Source organism: Echinops telfairi, unplaced genomic scaffold (assembly GCF_000313985.2).
Source record: "Echinops telfairi isolate 266 unplaced genomic scaffold, ASM31398v2 ScPeMD7_443;HRSCAF=831, whole genome shotgun sequence".
NCBI lineage: Eukaryota > Metazoa > Chordata > Mammalia > Afrosoricida > Tenrecidae > Echinops > Echinops telfairi.
Genome location: NW_022104341.1, coordinates 64438175 through 64463156, shown reverse-complemented (window position 1 = coordinate 64463156; position 24982 = coordinate 64438175). Strand labels below are relative to the sequence as shown.

General features: G+C 44.3%; 1 protein-coding gene across 6 annotated transcripts in view; it reads left to right on the top strand.

Moving 5' to 3' along the window:
• Positions 1 to 24982, top strand: part of NFIA (nuclear factor I A) — a 693058-nt gene that overhangs the window by 652814 nt on the left and 15262 nt on the right. For 3 of the 6 annotated variants that reach the window (XM_045292063.1, XM_045292064.1, XM_045292065.1), the window contains one exon: positions 1574 to 1665. The exons of 2 other annotated variants lie outside the window; for them this stretch is intronic. In XM_045292063.1, coding sequence (XP_045147998.1) covers positions 1574 to 1665 — 92 coding nt within the window. Of the gene's footprint in view, positions 1 to 1573; positions 1729 to 24982 lie in introns of those variants that run through there. One more of the 6 variants, XM_045292062.1, reaches the window with a different exon arrangement.

Genomic DNA, 24982 nt, shown 5'->3' with positions numbered 1-24982 from the left:
TTCTCAGTTCCCCAGGAGAACGATGTGCTTCCTCAAAGATCACAGTCTCGGAAACCCTGTGGGGCAGTTCTCCTCCGGCCATAGGGTCACGGTACATCAGAATTGACTTAATAGCAGATGAGATAAAGTTGTTAATGTACAAGCCTTGTTCAAAGGAGTTCAATTGCAACAAAATGTTTCTTATCAATACACATAGACTCTCCCATGCTCATCTTCTGTACAGCACTGGTGTAACCCAATCACAGGACACAATCACAGGCACTGGCCGTTTCAGGTCTGTTTGATTTTACCCTTACTATAGATGACCAACGGAACCTGGACCAGATTGTGGGGAATACCATCCCAACATGTATCAAACAAGGATGGGCAATTTTCTGTTGCATACCAAACCAAAGTCAGGGAAGCAGCCGGTGCCAGTGTAGATGGAGAATCTGGAAAGGAATTTAGTGCCAGTACCTCTGTGCTCTGTATTTTATTTAATTGCAAATCCTTCTAGATAAATAGTATTTATCTAGAAGAAGGGTAAAATAAATAAACAAACCCCAGGTCTTTGACAACTAAAGGTTAGAAATAGGACATTATTGTAAGCACTTGTCTATAAGATTCTAGTTCAAGCAGATAAGTAAAGAAATCTTTAGAGAGGTGAAGATAAGTTAACCTGCAGCTCCCCTCACCCCACAGCCAAAAAATACATTCGAGGAGCAGAGTCAACGAAATTAGTAAAATAAAACGCAAAAGATCACTGGATTTTTCCCCTCCAGAGTAGAGTGAAGCTCCAAGGGCAGGTATAAAAACCACGAACAAAACTTCCACACGTAAGAAGATGGAAAACTGAAGTGTGGCCCCGACGCCACAGTGCACTCTCTTGGTTCACTTGATGGTTTGTGCCTGAGTGGAAGGGTCCTAGGGTGGGCGAAGGTCACCTGCCAGTGTTCTAAGCATGCTGTGTGCTTCAGGAAGACGCCAGCCACTCTACCAGGCCGATAAACACAGTGTGTTCTAAATGGTTTCCTCCTGCTGCCCAGAGAGCCCATTGACTCCTCACCGAAGGCTCCTGTCCTCGTCAGTACCCAGCTAGAGAGGCACAGGAATGCTTCCTGAGGTCAGGGAGTGAGGCAGCACGAGAGGCAAGGCTGTCCATTGAATGTCTTTCCTGCCCTTCCTACCTACCGTCTTTCTCCCTGTGCTCTCCCGACGAGGGTGTCTCTTTCTGATGCCAAAGCTGTTCGTGTTTAACTCCAAAAGTGTACTTTGCAAATGGCTTGCGTGTTCTAATTTGGACAGCAGAGAGAGAGAAACAAGCAAACAAACAAACAAAAAAAAAATAAAACAAAACAGCCTACCTGAGCACTAAGTTGACATCCTTTTACCCCAACAAGCCTCTGGAAGCCAGGTCCTTAACCCCTTTTGATTGTCTAAAAAGCCCTTGCCAGCCAACCCCCCTTGCTAGCTGCAGTGTTTGCACATTTCCTCGTTCATCAGCTGCGGCGGCTCGGAGACTGTGTGTTTTGGTGTTGTTTGTGTGTGCAATCTCGTGCTGCTTCCTGAACGCATGTGTCCCTTCCCTTCACAGCCTACTCGACACCCAGCACCTCCCCCGCAAACCGATTCGTCAGTGTTGGACCACGGGATCCAAGCTTTGTAAATATCCCTCAACAGACACAGGTGGGCCGCTCTCATCTTTTCTGTATGTGGTGCAGCTTGTTTTATTTATCAGGTGCATTTTAACTTGTCTTTCCGGCACGACAGGCTGCATTCCCCTGCCCCTGTTCAGCCCTTGTTCCTCCCCTGGCCACCTCTCCACGTGTTCTCAGACAGCGTGGGGAGCGCTGCCTGCGGGTTTTCTTTCTTGTACAGAGCGGGTGCAAGAGGAAAGCTTCTCCCCCAGAACTGCGTATGCAATGGCCAGACAGTTCCGCAGCGCTAGCTAGGGTGCAGTGCCTCACACAGGACTGCTCATGGCTCTCCGGGCACACACCAACAGATAAACAGATGAGGCTCCCAGGGACATGGAAGGAAGGTCTGGGGGCCCAACGTTAGGATGGATGCTGGGAATGGGGGGCAGCCCCTCCTCTAGATGCCTCTCAAAGGAAGAAGGTTTTATGAGCCCTGCTAAGTTTCTGGTGTTGGTCCAGAAATAGGTGTGGTTTGCTTCATGGCTTCTGCTGGTCACAGGGAAACCCGGGGGAGCACGTGAGTGCGAGATCAGAGTTTGAAGGTAGGTGTGGGAGAAGAGAGGTCTCCAGGACATCTGGAGCTTGGGGTTTGAAAAGGTGGCTCAGTTCTGTGCTCTTGAAGGTCAGGAGGCAGGGGAGGGGCAGCGGTGGCGGGGAGCGGGGAGCCTTTTTTTTGAGTTTTGAAATGATGGCTGTGAGTGGAGAAACATTGAATGATTTTCAAGTTCAAAGGTAATATATGTAGAGGAATAAAAGGTTTATGAAATAGAGTGAGATTGAAGTTTCGAATTATACTCCTCTCTAGATACATAATTAGAATGTGGCCAGACAGTCTTGTTATTGACTTGAGGAAAGTATTTTCCCTGTGAGGTTTTCAACATGGTTATTGATGAGGGGGGGTGGGGGGCAGTTCCCTGGGATACTGGGTGAATATGCCTGGGTGTATAATCTCCAGATGCCTAATCTCTAATGATTCATCTCTGTGTGGAACTATGGCCAGGTGCTTATGAACAGGACAGATTGGCCTCCCAGGGTTCATTGCTCTCTCTGTAAAAGGATTCAGTTTATTGCTATGTCGACAGTACAGGGTAAGCTGTGTTAGATCTTACACTCCTGCAGGGTCACAAAGAGTACAGCATCAGAGGAGGCAGCTGGGAGGAGCAGGGGAGCTGGAGGGGAGGGGAAAGGTTAACCCTTGAGTTCCTCACTTGTGCGCTTTCTTCTTGGACTGGTTTGCACATGACACTGGGACTCAAACCTCCTATTTGATATCTCCCACAAAATTCTCCAAGCTTATTATAAGCCTCTTTAGCCACGCGTTCACACACTCCCCTGGTGAATGCAGTGTGGAATCATGACCTCAGAAGTGTTAAAATAGAGGAACACGGGTTCATTTTACACTGTTGGCTTCTGTCTTCAAGCCCAACGTACAGGGGGATTCTTGAGAACAGGAGCTCCGTATCAGACGGCATGCCCAGGTTAAGAACTTCCCAGTGTCCAGATTGAGTTTTACGTCGTGGGTTTTGTTGTTGTTGTTTACATAGGCTTTGATTCACAGCCCTGAGGTGCTGGACCATTGTATTCCACCCGTGGATATTCCAGTATGGCTTTGTTACACAGATGCCTTATTTAACCCAGAAAGCAAGTCTTCATGATGTCGATGGCACAAGAATCCAATTCTTTGAAATCCAGATCTTCCACGCATATGGATGGATGATGTCATCCGCCCCTCCTGGCATCGGGATCCACATTTGTAGGTTTCCATTAGCTTTTTGGCTTCACGAGGACGACAGCTTTCATGTGTCTCGCCACAGCACCACCTGCCACACTTGGCTCCAAGAAAGACATCCCCAATTGTTTTGTGAGAAAGTTTACTAACGGGTTTGTCGTTACCTGCTCCCATCAGATGAGATATTCTGAGGTAGAAAATCATGTACTCGAAATACCTTAGAATTTTAAGGTTTAATATATAAGCTCTCTTTTATAAAGGAGGAACAACTTTCTGTATTTGTGTTTGGTAAATATAGATAAAATATAAATAATAAAAATATAGATTAAAAACAATAGGAAGCCTTGGAAAAGAAACTCAATTCTGAGAAGACATTAGTTCAGAAGAAATTAAAAAAAAAAACTATACAAACAAAAAACCTGGAAATTTTATAGACCTCCTTTGAACGTGGTCCACGGACTAATCAGCAATCCCCTGGGCAAGCTTGCATTTTTCTATATCAATACCTTTGCTATAAGCCATAAAATTTGTATTAATTAAACCACATAGAATGTTTTCTGGGAAAATGAAATGTTGCTTCCTGTCTCCAGAGAAGTAAAAAATAATAAATAAATTGAGAGTCACCTACACAGTACTTGAGCTTCCTAAATGCAGAAGAAATGTCTTGCACATAAATCCATAAACAAATGCAAATGGCTTCCTTTCTCCCGATGACTAGTTCCCAATGGAAATCTCTTAAAATGCCTGAAGCATTATCCCATAAAAGACTGATTAGATATAATTTCTGTTTTTTGCAGAAGCTAGAACTTGAACTAATACACAGGCATTATAAGAAGGTAGCTTTCCGTTTCTCATAAAGCCTTAAAAAGATGAGTTATTTGACTATATATAGACTCTATTGAGCATTTTCTGCGTGCTAAATACCTTAGATACATAATCCAACTAAACTTTATAGCCATCCAATGGGGCAGGTGTAATTATATCAACTTACATTGTACTTATAAACAGATGTAATTCCACTTTATAGATGTGAAAGCTGAGACCAGAGAAGATGGTTTCTCTTCCCAAGGCCACACAGCAATGAGTGGAACAAGAATTTGCACTCAGTTCTGTCTCACACCTAGAATCTCTAACCCTGGACAGTATACTAACCCTGGTGTCCACCTTTCTGAGGAGACATTCAAACAGAGATTGATGTTCAACTCTCAGCAGAGCTAGAGGATTGTCTGCATTTAAATCTGAGGTCACATCCAAATCTAATCATAAGATAAACTCCGGGGGATCCTTCACTTCTAAAGCCCTGTAAGACAGCCAGTGAAGGGTGGAACGTCCATCGGCAAAACCCTCTCTAATTGTGTGCATCCCTGTCCCAGGCCCAGCACATAGTGGGTTTTCAGCAGAGATTGGTTGAGTGCTCTGTAAGGATACTTGGAAATCAAGACCTTTTCTTACTGCAGTCATGATGTATGTGCTTGTAGAAAATACAGATGAGAAAAATCATAAAAATCACTTGTAGTCCCACTGCTAACATTTATGTATGAATCCATCCAGGTTGTTTCCATGCATACCAGTATATTACAAAAATAAGATCATATTACATAGACTGTTTGGTAACCTGCTGTTTCTTCCCCTTAACAATATATTATGACCTTCTTTCCATGTAAATTGGAAAAAATTGAATATTGGCTTTTATTGCACCTATTCATCATCTGTAATGATTGGTAGGGAAAGATAACATGGATAATTGAAAGCCATTTTTCCTCCTCCTTCCCTTTCAGTCTGTTTTTTTTCCTCTCAAGGATTCCTCCCTTCGTGGAGACAAAAATGCCTTCCCTTTAGTGTTGCCTAAGCTAGTTTTCTTTCCAATTGCATTGTCGGTCTGACCCCAGCTCTTGACTCTTTTTAGACATTCCTGCGAAGTTGTCTGCCCATTCCTCTGCCTCACCCGCCAGCTTCCTTTGGCAATATCCATATATACATCTCACTTTCCTGCTGCATATTGTAGCTCATCATTAACAGTTACTTCCCTTTAGCTTTTAGAAGACCGACTCTTCCTTCAGGCACTGCAGTACCCACTCCCACTCAGTATTGCCTCCACAACAGTTGATAATTACCATATCGGAAAGTCTGTGGACATGGAGTATTTACTTCACTTTGGACACTATTGATGTCCCCAGCATGCCCACTGAATGCTATAATATAATCATAAAGAACGTGCCCTGGTCTCAAATAACAGAAAGCCAATGGACATTTCAATCGCATCCCATAATTTAATCTGATCCCTGAAAATGAGAGCCATTAAAGAGGGCATTTATTTAAGGGGGGGGAAAAGTTCATATTTCATCATCAGGTAATAAATAGAAATACCAATTCCCACACAGAAGGACTGAGCAAAGAACTCATTTTGATTCAGGTTCTAATTTAATCAGAATGTTCAAATAAAATGCTTAACCTGCAAAACTCCAATGAGGACTAATTCTTTAAAATGAAAAATGAGTGCAAACAATATTAAATCCAGACATTTCTCCCCTACTACCCAAATCTATCACTGTTCTGCATCAACAGAATTGTGGTATCTGAAATGCTATTTAAAACCAAATTACCATTTGGGCTATTAGAAGAATCGTTTGGCATGGCATAGGCTTGATTTGTTGACAAAAAGGCACAGGTGCTGTAACCTTTGCTTAATAAATCATTTAGCTGCCTGACTTGCAAACCGGGCGGCTGCTTTTGCCTCATGAAATTTACAAATGTATTCACAAGCCACATACTCCACTGTGCCGGAAACCAGTGGATTTGGAGAGGTCCCCGCATAGCTAAGTTGTGGGCACAGCACCCATTGTCTGCCTCTGGGGCGGGGGTGCACGAGGCACATGGTGAGGCAGAGCACCTTAGAGTGTTTCCATCTGTTGCTGCCCTGGGCGCCACAGCCCTGGAGCTTGCTGGAGACACGAGCAGTCTGCAGAACTCTTTGTAAAGGCTGTGCTCTCATCACTCCGTGTGGAATTAGCCGATACAGGGTCTAGCTGACTCAGAATGTTCAAATAACATATTCCCAAATCACATTTTCAAGTAACTATCCACATCAGCTGTGGCATGCAGGGGACAATGACTCCCTTCAAGTTGTTTAAGGTCCCCCGTTAGAAGAAACCGATGCAAAGAAGTAATAGTAATGACAACAACATTACTATTTCAACCGGATACTTGATACCAAAAGGTTGGACCTAAGAGGCTTTGAGACCACAGAGTTGGGTATAATAGTGCTCTGAAGGGTGGAAGGGGCAGAAAAAGTTTCATGATTTTTCGATCTCTGTTTAACTTTGGTCTGATATGTTCCTTGTATACTATACAGCAACTTGTGAACTGGTAGATACATGCATAACCAAAACCAAACAAAACTCACTGCTCTGGGCCGGTTCTGCCTCATAGTGACCCTGTAAGACAGGGTCGAGCTGCCCCTGTGAGTTTCCGAGGCTGTCTCTCTTTACGGGAGTGGAAAGCCTCTTCTTCTCCCTCAGGGAGGCCAATGGTAATCACTATGTTCCCAGTGCTTCTAGGGCTCTCTTCAAGATATTGTGGGCTCTGTTCCAGACCACAGCACCAAAGTGAATATGAGAATAAAGCAAGTCACACAAATCTTTTGCTTTTCAAAACAAAATAACAAATTCTCTGCTGTCAAGTTGATGCTGACGCATATCAATCCTATAGGATGGAGTAAAACTGCCCCCATGGGTTTCCAAAGCTGTAACCCTTTACGAGAGTAGAAAACCTCCTCTTTCTCCCGTAGAAGGGCTGGTGGCTTCAAACTGTGGACCTTGTGGCTAGCAGCCCGTGTAACCACTAGGCCTTCAAGGCTCCCAGTGTATATAAAATTTTTGTTTCCAACTACAAAGTGTCTAATAACATTGTGGAAAAGCTTGAATTGTTGATACAGGTAACAGAATGTAACAGAGACATGAACTGAACACCTGCTATTGCAACAAGACATTGATAGACTTGCTCAGTGCAGTTGCCCCAAAGCATCAGTTTGTTGGAGACAAATGCAGTGCCTATGAAATATGCAACAAAGTGTGGTGTTCCTGTGAAGGCTTTAGCCCACCATAAGAGGAGAGGCAGTCTCGGTTGTTCTTCTTTGGGCCAAGAAGAGAAAATTAGAATCTTTCCCTACTGTAGATGAATCAGCCACTTGTCCCCTACTCTTTCTTTCAAAGAGGTCCTCAACCTCACCAAAGCCAACATTCAAATCACTGCCTTCAAGTCGATTCTAGCTACACGTGGCCCTGTGCGGCACAGTGGAACTGCCCATGGACTTCCTGAGGCTGCCATCCTTGTGCAAGCAGGCCCCTTTCTCCTGCTGCATGGTGGGTGGGTTCCAACCCCTGCTACAGCCCTCACGCCCCTTATGTGAAATTGCACTTTAGTGTGCTGAAGCCGTCCCCTGCCTCCGTCGCACTCTGACCTGAGCTGCCTGCAGGAAACGCATATGACTATGGAAGTTCAAAAACCAAGGAAGTAAGACTTCCTTAGGAGAGAAAACAATGCGCCCCTCTACCCTCTTCTGGCTACAACTAGATGCGAGCATTTCAGTCACCAGCCTACACAGCTGACAACGTCACAGGTTAGAACAGGCTGGTAATACTCCATTTGTTGCTGCCACAGCAAACAGGTCTTGTTGATCAAGTGAGTACCACTAGTAAAGCACCCACAGGTGCCCGGCTCTGTGCTTATACTGGCTACCGTGCTCACAGAGCCCTCTGACTCAATGTTACTATCTCCATCCTACCAATGAGGAGACGAGTTCGGAAAGACCAAGTAAACATGCCTCGTGGTGAATGAGGTAGCCAGAATTTGAACAGTCTCTCTCCAACATGCCTGCACTTTCCCAGATACCATCTCGGTACTTGTTTAGAGTGAAAGGGTACCATCCGTTTTCTCTGTAAAACGGTCAGTGATTGACACGGAGGAATCGGAAGCTTAGAATTAGGCCTAAAACCCTTTGGGATGGGACTGATGCTGCCATTCTCCTGCAGGCCCACCCAGGTTCCCTATTCGTTCACATGTCTGCACAACCCTTCTCTCACCTTGCTTGGGAGGAGGACCTTTACTGATAATGATCAGTCTGCATTCGTGAGAACCCTCACTCTGCAAGGAGGCCACAGAACAGAGCTATTCGATCACTGGCTGCAGAGTCTGCTCGGGGTGAGGCTTTGCCCCATCACTTAGGATGAGTCTGTGTCTCTCATTTGGTTATCACTGTTGTCTGGTAACTCCATTTTCCAGCCTGCTTAACAGTAAATATGACAATTACAGATGCACCCTAGGGTTGATTTCGGTGTACATGCTATTCATATGGGGAAAGTAAGCACTTGCCACAAAACACTCAACAGATGGCAACTTTCATTATTTAGTTGATAACCGAACGCTTATACTCAAGTGGTCTTGTCTGGGTTACAAAGTGTCTTCTCAGTTGACCACTCTTGGAAGTAGGCAGAGCTATGCTTCTCAGGATCTCCCTTGTTCAGACGAGAAAACTGAGGTGTAGCAAGGACAGTGACTGTCTTACCCACTTCTGATTCCAGAACCCACATTCTGCACTGAAGGACTGATGAGGTCCTTTTAAAACACCTGTTTGTGCGGCCTGTACAGGCACATAGGCAGAACCTCCCTCCCTGCCAAACACTGAATCTAAAGCCACCATCTAGCAAGTTAGGACCAACCCCCAGCCTCCTCTCCTCAAAAAAAATAAAATCATGATCTTGTGGATACTTCCACCCATCACTGCCATCGAGTTGATGCTAACTCACAGACAGAGTAGAACTGCCCCTGTGCGTTTCCAAGATTCTACGGGAATAGAAAGCCTTGCCTTCTCTGGTGCAGCGTCTGGTGGTGTCATCACCATTGACCTTGCTGTTAACAGCCCAGCAGGAGCCACTACGCCGCCAGGACTCCTTTATGAACAAAACCTTACTGCCATGGAGTTGATTTCAATTCACAGGTACCCCACAGGCCTGGCTGAATTGGGCCCAACTAGGCTGCTGCTACTCAGGCAGCAGTGAGTACTGCATTTCCCCTTTCAGCTAAATTGCACCCCAGAAAGAAGAGACTTAATTTTTAAAATCATTTTATTGGGGGCTCTTACATCATCCCATACATCAATTTTATCAAGCATATTTGTGCATATGTTGATCAAGTATATATTGTTATTATTATTTCATATACTGTCTCTTTTCTCCCTTCACCCACATTTCTGTTATTTGTCCCTCTTTGGGGGGGGTGCTATATATAGCCAACCTTGTGATAGGTTCCCCCTTCCTCCTCCCCCCCTCCATCCTTCCCCTCCCCTCATGATATCGCTACTCCCACTAGTGTTCCTGAGGGGCTTATCTGTCCTGAATTCCATGTGCTGAGAGCTCTTATCTGGACCAGTGTGGCTCTTCAGTCTAGCCAGAGTTGTACTGGGTTATGGTAATGAGTTGGGAGGAGGTGGGAAGCATTCAGGAATTAGAGGAATGATGTGTGTTTTGTCAGTGCTATACTGGACCTTGGTTGAATCATTCCTTTCTTATAATCCTTGTAGGGGTTAGTCCAGGTAGAATAGAGAAACAAATTAATAGATACTCATATGTGTATAAGAAAGTGCTTTATATAAAGGGTAATTGCACATTAAGAAAACATTCCAGTCCAGCCCAGATCAAGTCCATAAGTCCAATATTAGCCTATATGTCTGCTACTAATCTATAAAGTCCTCTTTAGACTCACGAAACACATGAAATGACGCCAAATTCAGGAAGATCTCAGGCCAGTGGGTGGGAAGTCTTGTGGATCCAGTGGCATTGTAAGCATCTCAGCACTGGCAGGGGTCTCCATGTGACTCCTCCAGCTCAGGGCACTAGCATAGCTCCATGTGTCTTCTCAGCTAGAATGTCTCCCAGGAGTCTGCGTGTGTCCTGTCTCCAGTAAGCTATTTATCTCCTTATTGCCTCCAAATGAGGTCATCAAGTTTTGATCTGATTGATAGGCTAGACTCCACCCTTTCACTCTTAATCCTCTCAAATTGACAACAAACTATGTAACTACCACAGGGGTTATGTTAATTTCTCTACAGATGGGCTTTGGGTCTCCACTCCAAACCCCCTCGTTAGCATCAATATTGTTGTTTGTTTTGGATCTTTTGATACCTGATGCCTCACGATCACACAAGCTGGTGTGCTTCTTCCATGTGGGCCTATTTGCTTCCCTGCTGGGTGGCTGCTTGTTTAACTCCAAGCCTTTAAGACCCCACATGCTATATCTTTTGATAGCCAGGCACCATCCACTCAAGAAGAGACTGTCTGAGAAGGGCCTATATCTCTAAGAATAGTGAAAACTGGCAGGATGTAAATAAACCCTCAAGGCAGAATCTTACAGAAAGCAAAAAATACTGTCAGCTAGTACTATTTCAACTCTTAGTGACCCTGTTGTGTAGAGTAGAATTGTCCTATAGAGTTTCCAAAGCTCTAAATCTTTAAATCTTTCCAAAGCTTTAAAATCTTTATGGAAGCAGCCTGCCTTGTCTTTCTGTCACGGAGCACCTTGTAGGTTTGAACTGAAGACCTTTCAGTTAGCCAAGTGCTCAACCGCTAAACCACCAGGGCTCCTGTTAAAGAGAAGTCAAACCCAAACCCACTGCCATGATGTCAGTTCTGACTCATACTCAACCCATATAGGATATGTGAGGCTGCACATCTTTATGGAACAGATAGCCTCGTCTTTCTGCCATCAAGTAGCTAGTGGGTTTGAACCACTGGCCTTGTGGTTAGCAGTCCAGTACTTACCCAACAGTGCTACCAGGATTCCTTCCTAAAGGGAAAAAGAAACCAATTCAGTGCCATAAAGCCAATTCCAAATCATAGCAACCCTACAGGACAAAGTAGAACTGCTCCTTGGGGTTTCTGAGACTTTGTACATCTTTCCTGGAGCAGACAGCCTCCTCTTTCTCCCATCTGGCAGCAGACAGATGGTTTGAACCACTGATCTGGTGGGTTAGCAGTCCAACACTTAGTCGTCAGTGCTACCAGGGCTCCTTCCTAAAAAAGAAAGGGGTCTCCCTAAATGAGGCACTGCCTAGTCTTTTTTTCTTCAGTGTTCTCAGCTCCAGTAGTAGGTGTTGGATAGTAAGCAACGCCTCACAGAGATGAGTTCCCCAGGCAATCTGCTTCCCTCCTTCTGTATTTCTGTGGGCAGGAGCAAAGCCTCCCATCTCCCACACCAACCTGTACATTCTTGACACGTTCTCTTCATAAACACTTGGTGGCTGACTCACTGACAGGCTAGGAGACACTCCTAAAATATATTTTTCAATAAACAGAACCTTTGTCTTTCAAGTTTTAATTTTGCAAAACGTTTTAGACTTCCACAGTCGCAAACCTCACTCTAAGACAAAGGGAAAACCACCAGTCCTCGCTGCTGGTCTCCTCCTCCTCCCTCAGCTCATGAACTCTAGAAGCCCTGTCCTGCAGATCAGTAGTTCAACCTGGCCAGTAGGTCTATGGGAGAAGATACCTGATGTTCTGCTGTCAAGGTTATAGCCTTGGAAAACCTCCCTGGGCAGTTCTACTTTCTCAGCTGCTGTAGCTGTGGTGAGGAATTGACCAAAAAAGCGTAACAACATCGTCACCTTCAAGCATCTGTTTTGACTTGGTTTTAGTGACTTTGTTTTTTGTTAGCCTTGCTTGAGGTGTTTGGGACAGCATCTGATGGTTCTTGAAAGGACTGTCGTGTCTGTCATGGGCTCGGGCACATAGTAAATGCTTAGTAAATATTAGTTCTGGGCTCCTTACTTTCCAACATTAAAATGAAGTCAGGGTCAATAGATGAGGGCAAGTTGACAGGGAGATGTCATGACATTAGAATTTCATGGAACAGAAGAACAGGGCTAAAAATCGCATGTAAAACTGGTCCTTGGGATTGAGGGAAGGAAGGGAACAAAAAAAATAAAAGAACTAGGATGAGCAGACTTTCATTTTTTAAAGATGTCATGAATGTAGAAAATTGATGAAGCAAACTGACAGAGTTGTATGCAGTTTGATAGTAACACTGAGGTGAATTCTGAAAACCATAATTTCCACTGCAGAGTTTTCACGACAATTTCTAAACTTAAGCGAATCTTGATATTGATTGATGCCTGTGATCAGACCAATATTCAAGATCCTTCAGGGAAATGTGCTTTAGATGAGGGGGGCCGGGGAGTGGTGGTGTAGGATACGGCCTCTAGTCAAACCATGGTGGAGTGATCATAGGCATGCTACCCTTTGAGTGTTATCTGTTGAATGAGCTCAGTAACATTGTTTGCTGCGTGGAACTGTGGAGTGGATTGAATGAGTTAATGAATGCACGGCGCTCAGAACATGCTAAGAGCTTAGAAACTGTTTGCTTCACATATTAGGTAGGAAAGTGTTCAGTTACTAAGAACCAAAGGCCCTATTAAGCGTGGCTTCAGCCATTTGGGGCTACTTTTCTCACATAGCAGAAAATCTGAAGTTGTAGTTTCTAACATTGTTTCAGCTCATCCACCATGCCAGCAGGGACTCATTCTCTTTCTGATGTTCTGCTCTGCCACCCTTAGCAGATTGACTTTTCAACTTCCACATGCTTCTGCTCACAGAATGGCTGGAACAACAGCATCGTACCATGTCATTCCGCTTGTACCCCAAAAGCAAAGGCTCCCCCATCTTAGTCCTTCTTTAGTGCCTGCCAGCAAATTTCTATTTAAGTCTCATTGCTCAGAACTGACTCATATTACAAACTTTTTTGGTGGTGGTAAATATACCAGGGTAAGTCAAATAAAAGACATCGCCACAGAAATCTTTATTATACAAAACTTTAAAAACCCAAAGCCATTGTTTATCAACCTATACTTCATTTAAGTGTATGCACCTCTGAAGGCTGTGTTTCCAACACTCTAAGCCTTCCCCGAAGAATCCTGCACCCTTCAAATTGTACCACAACAAAACAGCAGTTTTGACATCCTCGTGGGCCTCAAAGCATGTGCCCTTGCAATGTTCTTTGAGTTGGGGGAGCAAGAAGGAGTCTGAATCAGCACAATCAGGGCTGTAGGATAGATGGGGTGAGATTTTCCAATGAAATGCTCAGTAGACAGCCCTTATTACCCTCAATGAATGAGCAGGTGCCTTGTTGTGATGAAAAAGAATTCCTTGGTGCAACTTTATTGGCCATTTTCTCAACCATACCAATTTTCAATTTTCTTAAAGCTTCTTCCTAATAAGCCCTCGTAATTGCTCTGTGTGCTTTGAGACAATCTCTTAAGATCCTTTAGAATCCCTCAAAAAGGCACCAATACCTCTGAACTGACATGTCTACCTTCAACTTAACTGGCTCAGCAGATCCCACCCTTGGAAGCTACTGTTTTAAAAAATCATTTTATTGGGGGAGCTCATACAACTCTTATCACAATTCATCCATCCATCCATAGTATGTCAAGCACATTTGTACATTTGTTGCCTTCATCATTCTCAAAACATTTGCTTTCTTATATTGGTAAATCCAAAACCCATCCCCAGTTAGAATTCATGCCATAGAACTGTCGTCATCCTCTTCTGAGCTTGCTTCAATGACTGCTGGAAAGAGCCCTTCTTTGAGCTGGCTCATTTTTGTGTGATGCTGTTGGTACCCATGAAGCCAAAAGCTGGCAGAAGCCAAGATGCATGCTTAAAATGGAAAATACCCAAACCTGTGAGATCCCAATTTTCTTCCACCAGTATCCGGACTGACGCTATAGTTGCTTCATTCATCAAGGTTGACCGTTTCCGTCTCTTGCCTCAACTCTAAGGTCTTCTCTGCCTTCCTTAAGAAACTTTATCCGTCGGGCAGCATTTGCAAAGCTTCAATAATTTGGTTGGCTATCTATCAGTGTTTAGTAAAACATTTCCTTTTAGCCTTGACCCTCTTATTCAATGGCACCAAAAACACCCTCCCTCCCATTTTAGGGCACCTTAACAAACCTAAGAAAGTACATAATAAGAGAACTTGTCTTCAGTCATTCTGTGCTCATAGAGATATGTTTAAACACATTTTGTTTGTTATACATAAATGAGAACCCTAGTAGCACTACTTTTGGACTTATCTCATATAGGTAACAAAACATTTGCCATTCCAAAAATCTTTGCAAGTACAATTGAGTGACTTTAATTATGTTCACCATCACATTGCAATCTTCAGCTGCCAAGATCTTCAGCACCCCAGATTGTCTTGTATGTCATTGTCATTCCCTAAACGGAACAGTCATGCCTTTAGCAAGGAAGATGAATGAGGCAACATACAGTGGGTAGACCGGAGCTGCCATTCTCCGTCGGTTCATTCCCTTTGCAACGTTCCATATAATTTTCTTTCAACTCCTGTAGTTGCAATTCAATTCCCATATCTCTTAATCCTTGTCTTTCCATACCGCCCTTTCACCTGCATACTCCCTTTATGTCTAGGGGGAAATGGTGTGTGTGTGTGTGTGTGTGTGTGTGTGTGTGTGTGTGTGTGTGTGTCAGAGAGAGAGAGAGATGCTCATCTTACTTGGGCCATCTGTTTGAGGCCCACGGTCTGGGCAGGCGAGCTGGGATTTCGTGGGGCTGGGTGAGCTCTCTGGGTAAACATGTCTCTGAAAGGCTGAGATGCCGTGGACACGTGCCTCTGTGATCGTAGAGGAACTCTGAGATATGCCCCCCACGTGCCCTCCCGGGTGCTTATCAAGCAGTCAGCACTAGGTTCTGGGTTTCTCTTTTATGACTTGGAACCAGATGCTTCCTTTGCAACAGAAAGAGCCTGGTTTTGCTGAGCTTGAGTCAACAGAGTTCAGAGCACAGGAAAATGAGTTGATTGAACCTGCTATGTGAACGCTAAGGAGAAAATGCAGTACAGGTGGTGTTTCATTTGCCACAAAGCCCCTTTAGGTGAAAATCCCCGACCTAGGGAATTTGCTGTAGACCAAATGTTACTGTGCTCCAAATGATGGTTCATGTTGGATGGGATTTAGCTTGAGCGTTCACTGCTTTCCTGGGCTCCTAATGAGTCTAAGGCCTTGAAGGTTCCACTAACCTACAGAGATTCAAGAACAGAGCCATTATGTAAATGAAACCCATGAGAAGCTCTCAGCCTATCACCTGTCTCACACACCACTAGTTACCTTCTCCTTGGTTTATTGAGGACATGGGCACGTTCTTTAATCTGTGGCTTCTTTTTTCAGGGATGCATCCTTTCAGTAGAGTCCAATCATTGACTTACATTCTACAACTCATACCTCCCCAAAAATATTTGCATAAGAGTGTTTCCCAAAGGCTCACATTGCTTCCTTTACAGCAGAAATTTAGTGACTTAGCACTTCTAATTGGCTTCTCACTTTCCAAATGCTTTACACATTAACTAATGAATCACATGAGCTTATCATAAGCTGGCTCCCTTGTATTGGAGCTGGGACACTGGGTTAGGACGGGCTGTCCTCGCCTTGTTTTCATCGCCCTCATGACCTCCCTCTTCGGAGTCCGAATGTGACCGGCTGACAGAGCAGCAGCCAGGCACAGGCATTCTCAGTGCGGGCCACCTGGGGCACGCACTGCCTTAATGCTATGGGAGCCGGCCAGTGCTGTCTTTCAAGGGTGGGATTGTGTTGCCTCTCTCCTGTTTCCTGTAGTTGAGGGATATATAAGGCCAGCCCTGGAGACCCATAGCTTCTACCCCAGTAACAGTGCAGTCCACCTCCCCTGGACCCCTTGCCTTGCGAATGCAAGGAAAGGCGTGAGCAGTGAGGTGAGGGCGGGACAATGGAATGGAAGGGTCCAGTCAGGGAAGCTGACCCTGGTAGGGACTCATGATTCTTGCTAGAGTGGAAGGAGCACGGACCAGGAGTCAGAATCCTTAGGATTCCTAGCTCCTTTCTTCCACTTACCCACGGTGTGCTTTATCTAGGAAGTACCTACCATTGGCTGGATGATGGCACACTGGGCACAGATGGGTGTAGCTGTGACTAATCCCCGGGTGTGCATAATTCACAGACTTGGTAGGAAGGTGAGTAAGCAATTAGTAAGTGCCACGTGCTGAGAGAGTTGAAATCTGTGTATGCTAGAAGAAGTGCAGAAGAGAAAGGAATTGAATCAAGGGGAAAGTCAGAGTCTCGGTGATCTCCTAGGGGAAGTGGCAAAGGAGCTAGCTTTGAAGGAGGACAGAGACAGAGTAGGTTGAGCCTTCCATTCCAGGCAGGGGAAGGGCACATGCAAGGAACAACACTTGTCAAATCCCTCCAATGCATTTGAAGAGTGCTGATCTGGTTGGCGTGAGTGTGTCAAGTAAATGGCAGGGAGTGTTGAGTTACGAATTAAATGCACACCGTTAAGCCTTTATACAATGAATAAAGATTTGATGCAGAGCCTTGGTGAAAAACACTGAATAGGCTATAGACTGCCAGAAGAACAAACAAATATGTCTTGGAAAGAAGTACAGCCAGAATGCTCCTTAGAAGCGAAGATGGCAAGTTTTTGTCTGGCATATTTTGTCCGTGCTGTTAGGAGAGAACTGTGGAAGAGCGGCGAAAGGGAGGAAGGCCCTCAGCAGAGGGAAGCTCGGAAAGGCTCGTGAGGATGATGAAGCGGGCAGTGTTTGCTCCATTGCATGTAGGCCCATTAGGTGTTGGAACCAACTTGATGGAACTGAACCACAAACCTTTAGACCGTAAGTTCTCAAACTTATTTAGACTACTGCCCCCTATTCCAGGAGATAAAAATTACTCAGCATGCTCCCCTGGCAACTAGAAACCTTTGTGCCTTAACCCAGGATAGAGCGTAAGTATCTGCTTTTGCAGCGCCCTGGAAAACACCACTTAAGACCAGGGCAAGTGCTACAGAGTATGCAAATGAGCCAGCACTTGACAATTCACCAAAAGTTGGGCAATGGAAAATCCACTCAGTGTAGTCTCAGAAGAAAGGCCCGGCAATCCATCAAAAGGTCACCACCCTGAAAATTCTGTGGAGTTCTCCTGTGCACAGTAAGGTCCCCGTGGGTTGGAATGAACTTGATGGCCAGCAATGTGTTTTCTTCCCTTCCTCCCTTGATCCTTCTATCCTTTCATACAGTAGTTAAGGCACCTGGACTCTGTTCCATGTGAGCTATGAAGCCAGTAAAGGCCACTATTGGACATTTATATGGGATAGAAAGCTTAACTTAGTTTGTTCACTAGGGACAAATTTTTACAGATGATGGTAATGTTAAGACATATGATCATGAGCTCCTGTCCTCTCCTGGCACTAGAATATAGTAGAGAAAACAGAAGTTTTGGAGCCAGACAGACCTGATGTTGATTGATTTCATTATGTGATCTAAGACAATTATTTAACCTTTTTGACTCTGAGATGTCACATTTTAAAAATTTGAAATTAATCCCTGCTGTCCACTTAGTTTTATGAAGATTCAATGTGGTTAGATTGCAAAGGGCCCACACCCTATAGCAGCACATGAAACACCAGTGAGTGTTACTCCTTTCTCACCACCGAGAATGGAGTCTCTGTATGCACCAGAGTTGGGCAGGATACATCTTGCTACCCTTTAGGATCTGGGACCTGGGATTGCTAGCTGAAACAGAGAAAATGCTAATATGGCAAGAACCCCAGAGGTAATGTGGTCATTTCCCCCCAGAGCAGTGTGTCCTTGCATCCCATCCCCCCATATCTGTTTTCCATATGCTGAGCTATTAATTCTCTGATTAGCCAGTGGAATGATATTTGTTTATTAAGAACATATTTAGCATGCTCTCAAGGAGCAAGTTAAAACTCAACTAACAGCTGCAGTTTCTAGTTGTAAGAAAAAATACACTGCTGAATGCATGCAGAGAGCATCTATGTTGTGTTATAATTTCATATTAAAAAACTATTAAACTTATGCTGGATGAGGGAAGCAAAAACAAGTTATAAACCTAGGAGCGCCGTTTCTGAATGTTTATTTTGTCAGATACACAGCTGACATGATTAGTTCTAATGGGTGGTGCTCCTCATTGGAATTGCAGATTGGTGTGAGTGACTGAAATACCGTGGGGACGTAAATAAGTGGTGCATACGGTATTACTTAGGCTGCATCCTTCAGCCAAGCTGAAGGCGTTGCCTTTTCTGCCTCTCCCCAGTGCTTGCATGCACCTCACCCCACCCCATGTGTGCATCTCTCTATGCCAGAAGCTCCGCATGCAACATTAATCACCCATCTAGAGGGACGTGAGCTGGCCTCTACTGGCTGCTGCTTCTCGGCTCTCCATAACCCCTCCCCATGCACCCCCTGGCACCCCCACACGCTCCCTTGCAGATAATGGTATATCAGATTAGTCTGCTTTGCTGCTGCGTCAAGACCCAGATCAATTTATTGACTCTGTCAGGGCTGCTGGTACAGTAAGCGTTACAAGAGAAGAATGGAAAGCGAGAACACATCCACATGAAAAATAAAGATGACATTTTATTCTCCCCCCCACACACACACACACTTCTTTCCCCCCTCCTCATAGATCTTTATGTATTTACACAGCAGAGAGCACTTTACTTAAGTTAATCAGCTCCCCTCCTACATTATTAATTGTGACAGGGTCCTACATGAGAGCAGGAATATTATGGGAAACATTGATCTCACTCAGATGGTGTGGACCTGAACAGGTTGGGTACCCTGCCCTGGTCTCCCGGCTTTGCAGAACCATCACATCACATGTCCCTGATTGGCAGCAGCGAATGCCTCCCATCAATACAATTGATTTTGTGAAAAAGGACCAGGAATAGTTTTCCCCCCAGCTGGAGATAGATGAATTACAGTGATGGCAAAGAGAACATTTCAGAAGTTGTCTTTCAGTGAAGAAGTTTGAAGTAAGAACGGAGGTACCACTGTCATCCCAAACACAAGCACAGTGTGTAGCAAAAAAATTGAAATCAAAGAGAAGGTATTATTAGAAAAAATATATTAACAGTGAAAAATAGATCTAGTTGAGGACAGCAATGAACTGGAGGGTATAACATGCTGTTTTCCAAAGGCCATCCACTCATTTTTTTGTGGGGAATTTTGGCTAAGTGCACAACTTTGAAAGACATTTCATTAAAGTTCAGCTTTCATGGCTTATACCTGTAGACCCTAACATAAATCCTACATGGACTGACAAAACTGAGTGGGTGTCATTTGTGACCTGGAAATAAAAGGTCAAGCACAGGATTTATGACTTTTTCAGTGAAAGGAACATAAAGAGTTCTGCCAACTGGAGTCAATCCATATTTTAATATTTCCTAGTTAAGATGATAAAATCAAGGGATTAGGAGCATGCTGTTCAGTGAAGGTCAAAAATTAAATGTGATGGGCTAAGTGTCGTCCCCAGGGGGCAGAAGTTAATATTTCAAAAACCATTTCTACCACTGGCAGTCAAGAAATGAATTGTCCATGATCATTAAGCAAGGTGAGGGAATCCCACTATCATTACTAAATTTAATGATGATTATTAGACTAATCAACTGTATTATTAAATTGCCCTGCTGTTCTCCTGTGGTGTCCCCAAACAGCCATGATGAATGGATTGCTCTCGGATAATTCCGTCACACAATGGAGAGCAAGTCAAAATGGAGGTGCAAGGCCTCCTGGTAGGAACGAAAGCCTACCAGGTGGGAGTGGCTGGCTAAGCGTGATAGCACTGAACCTGCCACCACAAACACTCTTCCAAGATACCAGGAATCAGAGGCACTGCCAGATGGAGCAGTGTAAATCACCGATACATGTTTTTAAAATACACCAAAATAAACACGTATTTCTGTTTATTATAGATTTTCTTGTTTCAACTCTTTACCCCTCTTTTTTCTTTTTTGGGGAAAAAAAAGTCTACTTGCCAGATTTTCTCTTCCCTAAGTTGTTGAAGGGCTGTATCCCCTCTGGTTTGCTTATTGATGAAGAGGGAAGAAAGGTCACTGAAATGGTTTTAAATGGGTAACTCAGATCATTTCCCCACGCCATTTTTGAGGCCGTTTTAAAACACTGGTCTTTTTTGGAGCCGTAGAAATTCCAAATACCAAAGCTAGTAATTTCCATAATGATTTCTATGCCAGGACACTCCATTTTCAGATACCACCTTCAGCCATTTTGGAGTAAAGTGTATGACGTTTTAATAAAACAGTGCCTATGAATAAGAGGGCCAGAGGAGGGTAGAGGAGGGTAGAGCAACTTGCAAGTCCACCCAACTAATCAGAAACAGAGCAGCAGCAAGACGGAGGGTGTCTGATGCCAGGGTGGTTCAAGAAGAGGCTTAGGAAGAGGATGCCTGGCTTGTCTTTCACAGACGTCCGTTAGCACAGCCCACTATCCAATACACTGACACAAATGCACTGGCATCCTGAGGAACAAAAGCATGGAGCTCACAATTTCATCTTACACAATACGCTGCGGTGCAGTTGTGTGTGTGTGTGTGTGTGTGTGAGAGAGAGAGAAGCCTGGGTGTGTGACTGCTGATGGGTCACTTTCTGTGGCACATTTCCCCTCCCTTGTCCTTCACAGTGCAGACGAAGGTTAACATCCCATCCACCTGCACAAGCAAACCAGAGTGCTTCTATACGAGGCAGGGCTACAGTCGAGGAGATCTTTGATTTAAAGTTCAACATTTACATTTGTAATTTTGACTAATTTCTGTGTTCACATTAATTAATTTGAAATTGTTCAACTGGAGTAAAACAGAAATTGATCATTAGGATTCACTTAACCTGATAGGATTGGTGTGCCTTTCTAGACAAATATTATGAAATATAGTAGTAATGAAGCCATGAGAGGTCTAATTGCACATCTTCCAATGGTTTTATTATCTGCCAGTTGTTCTCACTGGTATCTGGATGGTACTGAATGTTGTGTTTTGTTACATTATTACTCTTCAGCTAGGACCGTGCTAAATCTCCTAGTTGGCCTCTGCCCAGACATTTTTCCCTTCAAAGGCTAAAGATGTACCAAATTCTCTTTGTGCTGCCCCCCTGATAACATCTCTCTCTCCTGCTCCTGTAGGGTCTAGTGGCAGAGTGGGTTACACATCAGACTGCTAACAACAAGCTCAGCAGTTCATATCCACCAGCCACTCTGGGAGAACGATGTAGAGCAGCGGTTCTCAACCTGTGGGTCACGACCCCTTTGGGGGTCAAACAACCTTTTCACAGGGGTCACCTGATTCATAACAGTAGCAAAATTGCACTTATAAAGTAGCAACGAAAATAATTTTATGGTTGGGGGTCACCACAACATGAGGAACTGTATCAAGAGGGTTGCGGCATGCGGAAGGTTGAGAAGGGCTGATGCAGAGAGGTTCCGTCTCAGAAACTCACCGGGCCGGTCTGCTCTGCTCTCTAAGAGCACGAGGAGTTGGAATTGACTCCATAGCAGTGAGTTTGGTTTGTTTGTTTGCTTGCTTGTTTGTTGTTTCCCTCGATCCCACCTGACCATCTTTCAGGAAGGTTCTTTGCTTGGCTCTTACCCAGGGCCTTGCACCACAGCGACCTTTGTAAACCAAGAATGAAATGCCCTACTGCTCTTCAGCTCTGGGGCCACATACCAACCAGACAAAACCCATCGCCTTCTAGTCAATTCTAGTTCATACAAGACAGGGTAGAACTGCCTATCAGGGTTTCCAAGCCTGTAAATCTTCATGGAAGCAGACTGCCACATCTTTCCCTGGTGGCATGGAACTGCAAGCCTTTGGGTTAGAGGCTGAGTGCTTCACCACAGTGCCAGTGCTCCTTGCGCTGGGTTCAGTTGGGAACACCTCCTTTGAGTCCCATCTGGCTGCTTGCTTTGAGTAGGAACCAGGCACAGAATTAAGCTGCTCCATTGGAAGATGAGAAATTCCAGTCAAATAGCCCCAGGGGAACGGAGAGAGAAGGTAGCTCCTACAGATGCGTCGTGTGCTTCCAGGAAATTGCTTGCCCTCTTCATCCAGTTCCATCCATGTTGTTCAATCAAAGGAGTTTCTTTCCCAGTTGGGAGCCCTCCTTGAAAGAAAAGCGTAGAAGGGTCCGCATCTGGCTTTCCCATAAAAGTCAGCACACATTTAGTAACATTAGATTGGAAACTTCCGACCCACACTTCAGCAAAAGGAAAGCTTTCGGAACTAGCAACACTTCACAAAATACTTAGGATCTCATAGATAAAATAAATCCTTGAGAAAAGCTACAGATCAATTTTTGTTTCAAATCCTCTCATTGAACATTTTACCAGAGCTCCTCTTAAAAAATTATAACACTTAAAAAAATTTAATACTGCGGTCATATTTAGTTTGCTTTTTATGAAACCACAAGCCAAACCCACTGCCACTGCATCAATTCTGACGCCTAGTGACCACAGAGGACAGCATAGAACTGTTCCATGGAGCTTTCTAGGCTGTAGATCTTCACAGAAGCAGGCTTACTCCTGTGGAGCAGTGGGGTAGCTTCGAACCATGGACCTGTTCATTAGCATCCCAGCACTTCCCCTCCTGTGTCACCAGGGTTCCCTTTGTCCTTAAAGACCAGCATGGGTAGACGAATGGAGAAGCAGCCAATGTTCAGTAAATAGTTACGAAAAACACAGAAGAGAAGCAGATGGATTGGATTAAAGAAAGAATAAAAACTCAGAGTTGATTTAGAAACTATTTCATATGCAACTTACAGACTCTGCAAATGGGCCAGTGAGTCATTATTACACAACCACATGATAAATGGAGAAAAGATTGATATTGTCAAGGATTTCATTTTACTTGGATTCACAATCAACACTTATGGAAATAGCAGTCAAGAAATCAAAAAATGCATTTTGCATTGGCCTCTTTATCAAAAGTGTGGCTTTGAGGACTTTTAGGGCCCCTGACAAAAGCTGTGGTGTTTTCCATCACGTCATATGCCTGTGAAAGCTGAAAGTAAATAAGGGAGACCCGAGAGGAGTGTGCCTTTGAGTTAGGTGTTAAGGAAGAAGACTGAAATTACATGGCCCTCCAGAAGAACCAACAAATGTCTCTGGGAAGAAGTAGAGCAAGAATTCCTCTTAAAAAAAAAAGAGCTGATACCAAGGGCTCAAGTGGAAAGAAAATGTTTTGAAAATGATGGTGGCAACAAATGTACAAATGTGATTGACACATGGATGCATTTTTGTATTGTGGTAAGAGCTGTATAAGCCCCCAATAAAATGATTATTTTTAAAAAACATCTAGGATAGTGAGACTTCCTCTTGTGTTCTTTGGACATTTTATTAGGAGGGGCAGATCCCTAGGAAAGGACATTATGCTTGGAAAAGCAGAAGGACAGCAAAGAAGAAGAACCCTCAAGAGATGGATGGACAATGGGCTCAGATGCACCAGTTGTGAGCTGGGCCCCGGATTGGGCAGTGTTTCTTTGTGTTGTGTGGGCACTACGAGTTGAGAAGCGATTAGGGTCGTGAGCTCTGATTTCGCCCTTTGCCGTAAGTCAACCTCTGCCCGAGGGGAAGCCATCGAACTGGCTCTAGAACATTACCTCCAGGGATGTCACTACTTTATCCCCGCCCTTATCATAGCAGAAGGTTGTATTTGGAAGTATGTTGTTAGATGCTGTGAATTTTAACTTGGTATATTCCCATTGTTCAGTTTAATATTAGAGAATATTTCATATTTTTCTGCATTTCTGGGCTAGGTAGCTAAGTTTAGTGGGAAAAAATTAAGAGGACAGTATGTAGTCAGTATGCGCATGCTAATATTGTCCAAGAAAAATGACCACTGCATTGGGCCAAGAAGGCACCATGAGTTGATATATGAAGATGAAGTTTTTGTCTTACCCAAATTAGTGACTTGCACATATTTTAGACACTTGCTATAATGTCTAAAAAATGAACAAGAAGCATCAGCTCTTCCAACGTATAATTTGATTAGGGGATAAAACATAGGTGGTGAACATTCTCATATTACCTTACTTCCTGCCCACACAACTCTGCTGGAAAGGGGCTTTGACTCCCTTTTCAGTAGAGGTAGAAACTGGGGCCCAGATTCACTGTTGTCTCTGATTCGCTGACCCATCCACATTCAGCAATGTAGTTTCTTCTTAACACCCCTGCCCTGACTTCTGAACTGCATATCTGGCTCTACACACGTCACTCCACAGAGACACAGCTGCTCACTGGGAGTTCTGGGAATGCCACCGCCACCCGTGTGCTGGCTACACTCACAGGCACTACCAGGCAAGAGCGGCTCTAGTGTATTAGATGCTGGGGTCATAATTACAGTTAACATTTTTGGTTTGTCACTGCTGTACGCATTTCATTGCCAGACAAACTAAAATCCAGAGAGGGGATCAACAGGAGTCCCAAGTAGTCTGCCTCTTCCACCAGGACCCTGGCCGCACGTTGGGACCCTTCCACTACTGCTGCCAACAAGACTGACTCTCAGCTGCCATTCGCCGGATGTCTGCTTTCTCCTGGTTCCCCGTGAACATCCCAGACTCCCTCCGGGTTTTATACCAAAAGGAGCCATTTCTTCCTCAATAGTATACTTTTCCCTGGCAATTCCTTAGCGTCTTTTTGACCTCAAAACTCTTAAGATTTGCGGGGAAATATAACC